At 45.3% G+C, this 14,781-nt stretch overlaps 1 protein-coding gene across 5 annotated transcripts in view; it reads left to right on the plus strand.

The window, feature by feature from the left end:
• The window catches only part of ADAM23 (ADAM metallopeptidase domain 23), a 211,749-nt gene that overhangs the window by 188,230 nt on the left and 8,738 nt on the right, over positions 1-14,781 (plus strand). For 2 of the 5 annotated variants that reach the window (XM_083154138.1, XM_083154135.1), the window contains one exon: positions 9,247-9,337. The exons of 2 other annotated variants lie outside the window; for them this stretch is intronic. In XM_083154138.1, the coding sequence (XP_083010264.1) occupies positions 9,247-9,253 (7 nt within the window). In that variant the 3' untranslated portion in view covers positions 9,254-9,337. Of the gene's footprint in view, positions 1-9,244; positions 9,338-14,781 lie in introns of those variants that run through there. One more of the 5 variants, XR_014450838.1, reaches the window with a different exon arrangement.

Here is a 14,781-nt window from a genome sequence, read left to right on the forward strand (position 1 = left end):
CCTTCTGCGGTCTAACCATAAATTCCGCCTTACTCAATCTAGCCCTAAATTCCATGTTTCACAATCTAACCTTAACCATCCCCTTCCAAAGTCTAACCCTAACCTCAAACTATCCCTCTCACATCCTGCACCTAACCATCCCCTTCTGTAGTCTAACCATAACCATCCTATTCTGCAGTCTAACATTAACCATCCCCTTCCTCAGTCTAACCTTAACCTTCCCCAGTCTAATCCTAAACTCAGCCTTACACAGTCAAGCACTAAGCTCCGCCTTACACAGTCTGACCCTAACCATCCCCTTCCGCAGTCTAACCCTAAGCTCCGCCTTACACAGTCTAACCCTAAGCTCCGCCTTACACAGTCTAACCCTAACCATCCCCTTCTGCAGTCTAACCCTAACCATCCCCTTCTGCAGCCTAACCCTAAGCTCTACCTTACACAGTATAACCCTAACCATACCCTTCTGCAGTCTACCCCTAACCATCCCCTTCTGCAGATTAACCCTAAATATCCCCTTCCGCAGTCTATCCCTAAGCTCCACCTTCCACAGTCTAACCCTAACCATCCCTTTCCGCAGTCTAACCCTAACCATCCCTTTCCGCAGTCTAATTTTAACCATCCCCTTCTGCAATCTAATCCTAACCATTCCCTTCTGCAGTCTAACCCTAAACATCCCCTTCTGTAGTTTAACGCTAACCATCCCCTTTCGCAGCCACCTTACACAGTCTAACCATCGCCTTCCGCAGTCTAACCCTAACCATCACCTTCCGCAGTCTAACCCTAAACATCCGCTTCTGCAGTCTAACCCTAACCATCACCTTCCACAGTCTAACGCTAACCATCCCCTTCTGCAGTCTAACCCTAACCATCCCCTTCTGCAGTCTAACCCTAACGATCCCCTTCTGCAGTCTAACCCTAAATATCCCCTTCTGCAATCAAACCCTATCCATCCCCTTCTGCAGTCTAACCCTAACCATCCCCTTCCTCAGTCTAACCCTAACCATCCCCTTCCTCAGTCTAACCCTAAATATCCCCTTCTGCAGTGTATCCCTAATCATCCCCTTCCGCAGTCTAACCCTAATCATCCCCTTCCGCAGTCTAATCCTAAGATCTGCCTTCCACAGTCTAACCCAAAAACTCCCCTTCCGCAGTCTAACTCAAGCTCTACCTTCTGCAGTCTAACCCTAACCTCCGCCTTCCACAGTCTAACCATCCCCTTCTTCTGTATACCTCTAATCATCCCCTTCCGCAGTCTAACCCAAGCTCTGCCTTCCCCAGTATAACCCTAACCATCCCCTTCTGCTGTATACCCTAATTATTCCCTTCCGCAGTCTAACCCTAAGGTCCGCCTGCCGCAGTCTAACATTAAGGTCCGCCTTCTGCAGTCTAACCCTAAGGTCCGTCTTCCGCAGTCTAACCCTAAGGTCCGCCTTCCGCAGTCTAACCCTTACTATCCATTTCCACAGTCTAACCCTAAGGTCCGCCTTCCGCAGTCTAACCCTAAGGTCCGCCTTCCGCAGTCTAACCCTAAGGTCCGCCTTCCGCAGTCTAACCCTAAGGTCCGCCTTCCGCAGTCTAACCCTAAGGTCCGTCTTCCGCAGTCTTACCCTAAGGTCCGCCTTCCGCAGTCTAACCCTTACTATCCCTTTCCACAGTCTAACCCTAAGGTCCGCCTTCCGCAGTCTAACCCTAAGGTCCGCCTTCCGCAGTCTAACCCTAAGGTCCGCCTTCCGCAGTCTAACCCTAAGGTCCGCCTTCTGCAGTCTAACCCTTACTATCCCTTTCCACAGTCTAGCCCTAACCCTCCCCTGGTACATTATTTACCTCTTCAAGTTGTCTGCATTTTCACCCTTCAGAATCCCACTGTAATTCTGATGGTTGGGATTGTGACCTCCAGGATGCCGACTGCATCCTGTTTATATGTAAGACATGCTTCCTTGTTAGAGGTTTAGGACCCCATTATTATACTGTGGTGTTATACTGTTATATATAAGCTGTTTGGGCACTGTTATCGTACAGTGGTGTTATACTGGTATATAGTTGGACGTGGCATACTGTGGTGTTATATATTAGTTGGACATGGCATATTGTGGTGTTATATATAAGTTTGATGTGGCATACTGTGGTGCTATATATAAGTTGGACATGGCATACTGTGGTGTTATATATAAGTTGGGCGTGGCATATTGTGGTGTTATATATAAGTTGAACATGGCATACTGTGGTTTTATATATAAGTTGGACATGGCATATTGTGGTGTCATATATACCTTGGACATGGCATACTGTGGTGTTATATGTAAGCTGGAAGTGGAATACTGTGGTGTTATATATAAGTTGTATGTGGCATACTGTGGTGTTATATAAGTTGGACGTGGCATACTGTGGTGTTATATATGAGTTGGACGTGGCATACTGTGGTGTTATATATAAGTTGGGCATGGGATACTGTGGTGCTATATATAAGTTGGGTATGGCATACTGTGGTGTTATACTGTCATATATAAGCTGTTTGGATGGGGATGCAGTTACAATCCCGGCGGTCGGGATCCCGGCGTTCAGAATCCCGACGCCTGAATCCCGACCGCCGAAATGCCGACACTTTCTCCCTCCAGGGGTGTCCACGACACCCCTGGAGGGAGAATAAATTAGTGTGCCGAGCGTAGCGAGGCACCGGGCCCGCTGCGTGGCGAGCGCAGCGAGCCCGCAAGGGGGGGGGCGATCCACGTCCCCCCCTTGTCGGCATTTCGGCTGTCGGGATTCCGGCGTCGGGATTCTGAACGCCGGGATCCCGACCGCCGGGATTCAATACTGAATCCGTTTGGATGTGGCACACTGTGGTGTTATACTGTGGTGTTAAACTGTCATATATAAGTTGGACATGGCATACCTTGGTGTTATATATACGTTGGACGTGGCATACTGTGGTGTTATATATAAGTTGGATATGGCATACTGTGGTGTTATATATAAGTTGGATGTGGCATACTGTGGTGCTATATATAAGTTGGACATGGCATACTGTGGTGTCATATACGTTGGACATGGCATACTGTGGTGTTATACTGTTATATATTAGTTGGACATGGCATACTGTGGTGTTATACTGTTATATATTAGTTGGACGTGGCATACTGTGGTGTTATACTGTTATATATTAGTTAGATGTGGCATACTGTGGTGTTATACTGTTATATATTAGTTGGACGTGGTATACTGTGGTGTTATACTGTTATATATTAGTTGGACGTGGCATACTGTGGTGTTATACTGTTATATATTAGTTGGATTTGGTGTTACACTGTTATATATTAGTTGGACGTGGTGTTACACTGTTATATAATAGTTAGACGTGGCATACTGTGGTGTATATTAGTTAGATGTAGCATACTGTGATGTTACACTATTATATATTAGTTGGATGTGGTATACTGTGGTGTTACACTGTTATATATTAGTTGGACGTGGCATACTGTGGTGGTATACTGTTATATATTAGTTGGACGTGGCATACTGTGGTGTTATACTGTTATATATTAGTTGGATGTGGTATACTGTGGTGTTACACTGTTATATATTAGTTGGATGTGGTATACTGTGGTGTTACACTGTTATATATTAGTTGGATGTGGTATACTGTGGTGTTACACTGTTATATATTAGTTGGACGTGGCATACTGTGGTGGTATACTGTTATATATTAGTTGGACGTGGCATACTGTGGTGTTATACTGTTATATATTAGTTGGACGTGGTATACTGTGGTGTTACACTGTTATATATTAGTTGGATGTGGTATACTGTGGTGTTACACTGTTATATATTAGCTGGATGTGGTATACTGTGGTGTTACACTGTTATATATTAGTTGGATGTGGTATACTGTTGTGTTACACTGTTATATATTAGTTGGACGTGGTATACTGTTACATATTAGTTGGATGTGGTATACTGTGGTGTTATACTGTTATATATTAGTTGGATGTGGTATACTGTGGTGTTACACTGTTATATATTAGTTGGACGTGGCATACTGTGGTGTTATACTGTTATATATTAGTTGGACGTGGCATACTGTGGTGTTATACTGTTATATATTAGTTGGATGTGGCATACTGTGGTGTTATACTGTTATATATTAGTTGGACGTGGTATACTGTTGTGTTATACTGTTATATATTAGTTGGATGTGGTAAACTGTGGTGTTACACTATTATATATTAGTTGGACGTGGTATACTGTGGTGATATACTATTATATATTAGTTGGACGTGGTATACTGTGGTGTTATACTGTTATATATTAGTTGGACGTGGTATACTGTGGTGTTATACTGTTATATATTAGTTGGACGTGGCATACTGTGCTGTTATACTGTTATATATTAATTGGACGTGGCATACTATGGTGTGATACTGTTATATATTAGTTGGACGTGGCATACTGTGGTGTTATACTGTTATATATTAGTTAGATGTGGCATACTGTGGTGTTATACTGTTATATATTAGTTGGACGTGGCATACTGTGGTGTTATACTGTTATATATTAGTTGGACGTGGCATACTGTGGTGGTATACTGTTATATATTAGTTGGATGTGGTATACTGTGGTGTTACACTGTTATATATTAGTTGGATGTGGCATACTGTGGTGTTATACTGTTATATATTAGTTGGACGTGGCATACTGTGGTGTTACACTGTTATATATTAGTTGGACGTGGCATACTGTGGTGTTGCACTGTTATATATTAGTTGGACGTGGCATACTGTGGTGTTATACTGTTATATATTAGTTAGATGTGGCATACTGTGGTGTTATACTGTTATATATTAGTTGGATGTGGTATACTGTGGTGTTACACTGTTATATATTAGTTGGACGTGGCATACTGTGGTGTTACACTGTTATATATTAGTTGGACGTGGCATACTGTGGTGTTATACTGTTATACTGACGATCCACGTCCCCCCCTTGTCGGCATTTCGGCTGTCGGGATTCCGGCGTCGGGATTCTGAACGCCGGGATCCCGACCGCCGGGATTCAATACTGAATCCGTTTGGATGTGGCACACTGTGGTGTTATACTGTGGTGTTAAACTGTCATATATAAGTTGGACATGGCATACCTTGGTGTTATATATACGTTGGACGTGGCATACTGTGGTGTTATATATAAGTTGGATATGGCATACTGTGGTGTTATATATAAGTTGGATGTGGCATACTGTGGTGCTATATATAAGTTGGACATGGCATACTGTGGTGTCATATACGTTGGACATGGCATACTGTGGTGTTATACTGTTATATATTAGTTGGACATGGTATACTGTGGTGTTATACTGTTATATATTAGTTGGATGTGGCATACTGTGGTGTTATACTGTTATATAATAGTTGGACGTGGCATACTGTGGTGTTACACTGTTATATATTAGTTGGACGTGGCATGCTGTGGTGTTGCACTGTTATATATTAGTTGGACGTGGCATACTGTGGTGTTATACTGTTATATATTAGTTAGATGTGGCATACTGTGGTTTTATACTGTTATATATTAGTTGGATGTGGTATACTGTGGTGTTATACTGTTATATATTAGTTGGACGTGGCATACTGTTGTGTTACACTGTTATATATTAGTTGGACGTGGCATACTGTGGTGTTATACTGTTATATATTAGTTGGACGTGGCATACTGTGGTGTTACACTGTTATATATTAGTTGGACGTGGCATACTGTGGTGTTGCACTGTTATATATTAGTTGGACGTGGCATACTGTGGTGTTATACTGTTATATACTGTATTAGTTAGATGTGGCATACTGTGGTGTTATACTGTTATATATTAGTTGGATGTGGTATACTGTGGTGTTACACTGTTATATATTAGTTGGACGTGGCATACTGTGGTGTTACACTGTTATATATTAGTTGGACGTGGCATACTGTGGTGTTATACTGTTATACTGACGATCCACGTCCCCCCCTTGTCGGCATTTCGGCTGTCGGGATTCCGGCGTCGGGATTCTGAACGCCGGGATCCCGACCGCCGGGATTCAATACTGAATCCGTTTGGATGTGGCACACTGTGGTGTTATACTGTGGTGTTAAACTGTCATATATAAGTTGGACATGGCATACCTTGGTGTTATATATACGTTGGACGTGGCATACTGTGGTGTTATATATAAGTTGGATATGGCATACTGTGGTGTTATATATAAGTTGGATGTGGCATACTGTGGTGCTATATATAAGTTGGACATGGCATACTGTGGTGTCATATACGTTGGACATGGCATACTGTGGTGTTATACTGTTATATATTAGTTGGACATGGTATACTGTGGTGTTATACTGTTATATATTAGTTGGATGTGGCATACTGTGGTGTTATACTGTTATATAATAGTTGGACGTGGCATACTGTGGTGTTACACTGTTATATATTAGTTGGACGTGGCATACTGTGGTGTTGCACTGTTATATATTAGTTGGACGTGGCATACTGTGGTGTTATACTGTTATATATTAGTTAGATGTGGCATACTGTGGTGTTATACTGTTATATATTAGTTGGATGTGGTATACTGTGGTGTTATACTGTTATATATTAGTTGGACGTGGCATACTGTGGTGTTATACTGTTATATATTAGTTGGACGTGGCATACTGTGGTGTTATACTGTTATATATTAGTTAGATGTGGCATACTGTGGTGTTATACTGTTATATATTAGTTGGATGTGGTATACTGTGGTGTTATACATTAGTTGGACGTGGCATACTGTTGTGTTACACTGTTATATATTAGTTGGACGTGGCATACTGTGGTGTTATACTGTTATATATTAGTTGGACGTGGCATACTGTGGTGTTATAATGTTATATATTAGTTGGATGTGGCATACTGTGGTGTTGTACTGTTATATATTAGTTGGATGTGGCATACTGTGGTGTTATACTGTTATATATTAGTTGGACATGGTATACTGTGGTGTTATACTGTTATATATTAGTTGATGTGGCATACTGTGGTGTTATACTGTTATATATTAGTTGGATGTGGTATACTGTGGTGTTATACTGTCATATATTAGTTGGATGTGGCATACTGTGGTGTTATACTGTTATATATTAGTTGGATGTGGCATACTGTGGTGTTATACTGTTATATGTTAGTTGGACGTGGCATACTGTGGTGTTATACTGTTATATATTAGTTGGACGTGGCATACTGTGGTGTTATACTGTTATATATTAGTTGGATGTGGCATACTGTGGTGTTATACTGTTATATTTTAGTTGGATGTGGCATACTGTGGTGTTATACTGTTATATGTTAGTTGGACGTGGCATACTGTGGTGTTATACTGTTATATATTAGTTGGACGTGGCATACTGTGGTGTTATACTGTTATATATTAGTTGGATGTGGCATACTGTGGTGTGTTGTGTGTCTGTGTAGGCTTGCAGCTATTGTGGAGACACGGAGTTACTTGTTACATGTAGCCACCACAGTTACGTGATGCATTTTTGTGTAGTGTGTTTTAGTTGTAGTGACAAGTGTTTGCCAGTGTGTGATGGTAACAGTCTTTAGATTGGGGACTTGGCTGGCGGTTACCGTCGGTGATATTATCATCAGAATAAGGCCGTTAAAGCTGGCCATACATTTACAGATTTATTGTCAGATCTGGCTGGTTGGAACAAACACCTGGTAATATCTGAGTGACAGTTTGGCAGTTTTCCAGCATTTTTAAGCACATTTTCACTGTCTTTTGCTCTCATCCATAACCAGGTTTTTGTTCCAACCAGCCAGATCTGACAATAAATCTGTAAATGTATGGCCAGCTTTATAAGTGATGAAACCTTGAGCCACAGCCGCACACCTGGAATCTTCTCAACTAGAACCTGAGAACTTCTAGATCCCCATAGGTGGAATGTAGCAACAACATATACCAGCACTGCACGTGTATTCTTACTATGTTCCCCATTATTGAGTAATGAGTTGTTATTATTGTGCTTTCCACACCTGCCTATGTTAGCCGATGTTATAATGATTTGTGCCAAATGTGTCTCCAGCAGGTAAGTTCTGCAGAGCGGTGTTGCTAGCGGATACGGAAGCCGTGCTGCGCTGTTGCCTGATCAGTGTGTGCATGTCCGCTGCTGTATAAGACCCATAAAGGTTTATGTTTGTTATACGATGACTTCTGTTAGCAGGTAACGGACATTGCTGAATGGTAATAGAGGCCTCACAAGATGCACGGCCACTTACTGGCCATTCGCAGCCTCTGCTTGTAGGCAGCATAACCCCCCTACCCCTCCGTGACACCCCCCCCCCCCCCCCCCTCTCAGGTCTCATCGCATTGTGCACTTATTCCCTTTACAGCCCACTAATTCCCATCCGTCTGATGCCACAGTCGGCGTCCATGTAGCCGTGGAGCAAATCTGCCCCTCCTGGTACATGTGCACCCACACAGGGCATTCTTGCCAGCCCGTGCCATCCTGCTGCAGCAGGGAACAACGTGTGATGTTTGCACATGGAAGTGCTCAGACGCTGCTATTATCACAAGGGCTTCCAATTTCCTTCAAGTGTTCTCTGCACGGCTAGGAGAAAATTGCGCTTTGTGACCGCTCGCTGGCGCTGCCTTGTTGGATACATGCCAGGCAGATCGCTTTGATGTGTTGTATATATGCCAAGGAGAATGTCGTGTGTTACGTGTTCTAATTACCACTCGGGGTGGATGACCCCTCATTCACCCTAGTAAAAGTATAAATGAAAGTTACGCGGCTTAACACAGCGTCAGCGATGCTTAAGTGTCAGAACAGGAAAACATCTTCATTTCGCTGTGAGTGGTGTAATTGACGGACACACAACGCCAGCACTTGTGACTAATTACTGTATCAGCAATGTCTGTCCCATATAAGCCCAGTGTTTCAGAGTGTTAGCTCTTCTGCTGACGGAGGCATTGCAGGGATAAAGTAACACCTCTGAAAGGAACGAGTCCTTCCCTAAAATATCCCCCCCCCCAGTCATGTGATGCCGCATTACAGTGCTTAGTGAATGAGGCCCCTACAAGTGTGTTCTCCTTTAGCAAATGTTACAAGCCCCAGACGAGGAGGGCGCAGCGCAATGTCTATATGTATATCCTGCGCCAGGCTGCGAGATGATCTGTCTGCGTTTCCCTTTTGTGGTTGGTTCTTACGTTTTTCTTCCCATCATTATGTATACCGCAGGTCCTAGCGCCACCAACCTTATAATAGGTTCCATTGCTGGGGCCATCCTGGTAGCAGCTATTGTCCTTGGGGGGACTGGATGGGGATTTAAGTAAGGAACAACGCATGTCTTCCGTGTCGATGCCATTAATCTTTTTTTTTTGTTTTGTTTTTGCTTCCTGTTTATCACAACTTTTTGAGTTTCTGCTACACGGTCTTGGTCAGACGCTAGATGCTAAACGGACAGAAAATTTGAATTAAATCTAATTGATATTTGTAAAACAGAGAACACTTGGGTGATGAGATAGAGCTGAGATCAGAAAAGATTATTATTTTGTTTCATTTCTTTGCAACCCCGATAAAACTGCGGCGCCCAGCGACCGTACTGACCTGCAATAAGCAAAAACCCCAATTCTGTTACGCTCAACACACAGGACGCTCTGCACGACTCACAGGACGCTCTGCGCGACTCACGGGATGCTCTGCGCGACTCACAGAATGCTCTGCGCGACTCACGGGATGCTCTGCACGACTCACAGGAAGCTCTGCACAACTCACAGAATGCTCTGCGCGACTCACGGGACGCTCTGCACGACTCACAGGACATTCCGCACAACACAGGATGCTCTGCACAACACACAGGACATTCCGCACAACACACAGGATGCTCTGCACAACACACAGGACGCTGCGCAACACACAGGATGCTCTGCACAACACACAGGACACTCCACGCAACACACAGGACACTGCGCAACACACAGGATGCTCTGCACAACACACAGGACACTCCGCACAACACACAGGATGCTCTGCACAACACACAGGACACTGCGCAACACACAGGATGCTCTGCACAACACACAGGACACTCCGCACAACACACAGGATGCTCTGCACAACACACAGGACACTGCACAACACACAGGACACTGCACAACACACAGGACACTGCACAGCACACAGGACGCTCCGCACAACACACAGGACACTGCACAACACACAGGACACTCTGCGTAACACACAGGACACTGCGCAGCACACAGGACACTGCGCAATACACAGGACACTGCTCAACACACAGGACACTGCTCAACACACAGGACACTGCTCAACACACAGGACACTGCGCAACACACAGGACACTGCGCAATACACAGGACACTGCTCAACACACAGGACACTGCTCAACACACAGGACACTGCGCAACACACAGGATGCTCTGCACAACACACAGGACACTCCGCACAACACACAGGATGCTCTGCACAACACACAGGACACTGCACAACACACAGGACACTGCACAACACACAGGACACTGCACAGCACACAGGACACTGCACAGCACACAGGACGCTCCGCACAACACACAGGACACTGCACAACACACAGGACACTCTGCGTAACACACAGGACACTGCGCAATACACAGGACACTGCTCAACACACAGGACACTGCTCAACACACAGGACACTGCTCAACACACAGGACACTGCTCAACACACAGGACACTGTGCAACACACAGGACACTGCGCAACACACAGGACACTGCGCAACACACAGGACACTGCGCAATACACAGGACACTGCTCAACACACAGGACACTGCTCAACACACAGGACACTGCGCAACACACAGGACACTGCGCAGCACACAGGACACTGCACGACACACAGGACACTGCACGACACACAAGAAGCTCTGCATAACTCACAGGAAGCTCAACACACAGGACGCTGCACAATACACAGGACGCTGCACAATACACAGGACGCTGCACAACACACAGGATGCTGCACAACACACAGGACCCTTCTCAGCAGCAAGCCTATCATACACTGCCCCTATATACACATTGCACCCCTCCATATACTGCCCCCTATACAGGGAACACCCCTCCTCCATATACTGTACTGCCCCCTATACAGGGAACACCCCTCCTCCATATACTGTACTGCCCCCTATACAGGGAACACCCCTCCTCCATATACTGTACTGCCCCCTACACAGGGAACACCCCTCCTCCATATACTGTACTGCCCCCTATACAGGGAACACCCCTCCTCCATATACTGTACTGCCCCCTATACAGGGAACACCCCTCCTCCATATACTGTACTGCCCCCTATACAGGGAACACCCCTCCTCCATATACTGATGGAAATATATATACACACACAGGGTTTGTATAAAAAGTAATGAGACCTATTCTTTTCTGATGTGACTGTACATCGCAGTGCGCAGGCTCCACACGCACCGAGCATCACTCACTTATGAGCTTCCACGCGGTTCGTATAATGGTTTTAGTGGACCCCTGTCCCTAGTCTTGATTGAAGCTTAAAAATGCAACGTTCTATTGAACAGCGCTACACCATTAAATTCTGTGTGGGAATCCGAAAATCCAGATCCAGAAAGTGTTCGGGAGTGACAGCTGCTGTTTTGAGATGGCACAAATGCTTCAAAAACGGTTGAGAGAGAGAGTGGTAAACGAACCCCACGCAGGCGCCTCTCCACAAGCAGAAACAAGGACAATGTGCAAAGTGTGCGTGATGTGCTGAACTCAGGAATTGAGAAGATGACAATTCCCCAAGCCACAGCAGCATCGTAGTCAATGACTACCTGGCCCGGATGGCATTGCAACACTTCCTTAGCCCCCCTACAAACCCCCGCAGACAATTTCCTGTTCCCCAGAGTGAAGACAGCCCTCAAAGGACACCGCCATGGGACCGTAGCAGAGGTCGAAGCAGCTTTGACGCGCGGCTTATAGGACGTTCCGGAAAAGGACTTCCAGGGAGCCCTCCATACGTGGACAACTAGTTGGCACAAATTTTACCCAATAGTGGTATGGCACTGGTATAGTTTAAATACACAGTCCATATGTGAAGATCCAATTTCAGAGAGAGAGAGAAAGTTCATCCAAAAATTGTTTATTTTGATCCTGCAATGAGTTGTCATCGGTATTACAGTGTCATGAAAATACCCAACGCGTTTCGTCTAGACAAGACTTCATCAGGGGAACATTCTTTAGTACTTGTGTATTATCTCAGCGCCCACGATGTTGATCTTAGTACTGTACATCGCATGCATCACATCGCATGCGATATAACCGCATGCAAGGCAAAACGATTTTTAATTGTACAAGCCCCCTGATGGGTGCTTTCAATGTTAAATGCACCCCCATTGTCAACGCGACCCCCACTTTCAACGCCAACCAGAAGGGTGGCTAGCGCAGCGAGCCCGTGAGGGGCGGCGGTACACGTCCTCTGACCTTTTCATACCCCCACTATCCACGTCGGCGTGGAGTTGATTTTAGAAGCGTGGCGAGCGGACACGGATGACTTTACATGTATTCCGCGTCCCCTCGCGGGGCTCGTTGCGCTCGCTATACTTCGGGATCTAAATTCAACTCCACACCGACGTGGATAGTGTGGGTATGAAAAGGTCAGAGGACGCGTACCGCCGCCGCTCGCCACGCTTCGGGTTGCCATTCATAGTGGGGGTCGCGTTGACAATGAGGGGGCATTTAACATTCTTGGGGCATTTAACATTGTATGCACCCATCAGGGTGCTTGTACAATTCAAAATCGCATGTGATCGCATCGCATGCCATTTGCTGGCATGTGATGCGATATTTAATTGTACATTTTGCCTTTTTCACGCGAAAATCACATCGCATACCTTATTTAGTGGCATGCGATGCGATGGGCGCCGTGATAATACACAAGTACCCATTTTTTAACAATCTTTCAGCAAGGAATAATTCTCAGAATCCTCAGGATAATCCCTTTCATTTCATTTAGGAAAAATTAGGAAAATTCCTGATCCAATATACAGGATGATTATCTGTTAATCTGAGATCAATAGCAGCAAATTATAAGCCTCTCTCTACAGAGAACCTCTGTGTGTTACAGGGAATGGAAAGGTAATGTACTGCCTTTGGCTGTCTTTTTGTCCTACTGTATTCTGAGTGCCGCCGGACCTTGCTCTGTGTGGGACCTGCTGGTTTTGAAATTGCGGATGGCAACAGGAGAAGTACACTTGTGTAGCGAGTGCCAGAGCCCATCGACATATATATAACCCTACGCGTTTCATGCAATTAGGACTTCATCAGGGGCAATATCAATATAAGTTGACAAAAGTACCATAGAGCTCGGGGGTCCTGCTCGCAAGCGTACAGTCGAGGTTTCCTTTACCTTTTTAATAGGTACATTTACATAACATCTTTCACTGGTCGCATGCACCGCCGTGGTACCTGCCCACCCCCCTGGGGTGCGCTCTTCATTTATTATGCCAGGGACAGCGTAGTTATGTCCCTAGTTATTTGCACCTGATAACGACTGCTTTAGGGTCTTTTGCTATAGTTCCAAATATATGCCAGTGTCGCCTTTCCCCTAGTGCACCCCACGTATGTATGCAAGGACTGACACACCCACTTTGATTGTCTACCAAAGACGCCACCATTGGTCGCTCCAGTGAAACTTGCTCATAGCATCCAATCCGGTCCTGTCATCTTGCAGACTGTGCTAGATAAATGACAGAAACTAATTGGTTTCTATGAGAGACACCCTACTTTATCTATAATACATCTCGCCCAGATGCCATTACATAATACATTGTTACTCAAGCAGGAAATCTTGATTTAGTTGGATCTGATCTTTGCACCCAAAGTGTGTTTGTTTGTTTTTTACTTTATTTTGGGTAAAAATCAACCCTGTTATAAATGTAATCTGTAGCAGAACCTCAGTCACATTGGCCTGGCCTGGCACACAGCTTGAAGTGCATGTTGTTATGTAAGAGGTGGGGCATAATGAAATATACTTCCAGTGACGTGGACTGCGTTGTCATGGTCTGTGATAGCGTGGCCTGCGATGGCATGGTCTGTGATAGCGTGGCCTGCGATGGCGTGGTCTGTGATAGCATGGACTGCGTTGGCATGGTCTGTGTAGCGTGGACTGTAATGGCGTGGTCTGTGATAGCATGGACTGCGATGGCGTGGTCTGTGGTGGCGTGGACTGCGATGGCATGGTCTGTGATAGCGTGGCCTGCGATGGCGTGGTCTATGATAGCGTGGACTGCGATGGCGTGTTCTGTGATAGCGTGGACTGCAATGGCGTGGTCTATGATTGTGGGGCCTGCAATAGCCTTCTGATTTTATTTCAGGGTGCTAATAAAGTAATAAGCTCTATAAATACTACTACTGCCAGGGGTGTGTTATATCCTGTATGACCCAGGAGTTATTTACTACTGCATTGTACATGAGGTTTTCTGACCAGAACCATCTTAACAGCACTGTAGGTCCCGAGCAAAGCAATGCACTGGGACCCCATCACTCCAGTCACTCCATGCACTGGGACCCCATCACTCCAGTCACTTCATGCACTGGGACCCCATCACTCCAGTCACTCCATGCACTGGGACCCCTACACTCCAGTCACTTCATGCACTGGGACCCCATCACTCCAGTCACTCCATGCACTGGGACCCCATCACTCCAGTCACTTCATGCACTGGGACCCCATCACTCCAGTCACTCCATGCTCTGGGACCCC

This window comes from Crinia signifera, chromosome 7, assembly GCF_055691185.1.
Source record: "Crinia signifera chromosome 7, ASM5569118v1, whole genome shotgun sequence".
NCBI lineage: Eukaryota > Metazoa > Chordata > Amphibia > Anura > Myobatrachidae > Crinia > Crinia signifera.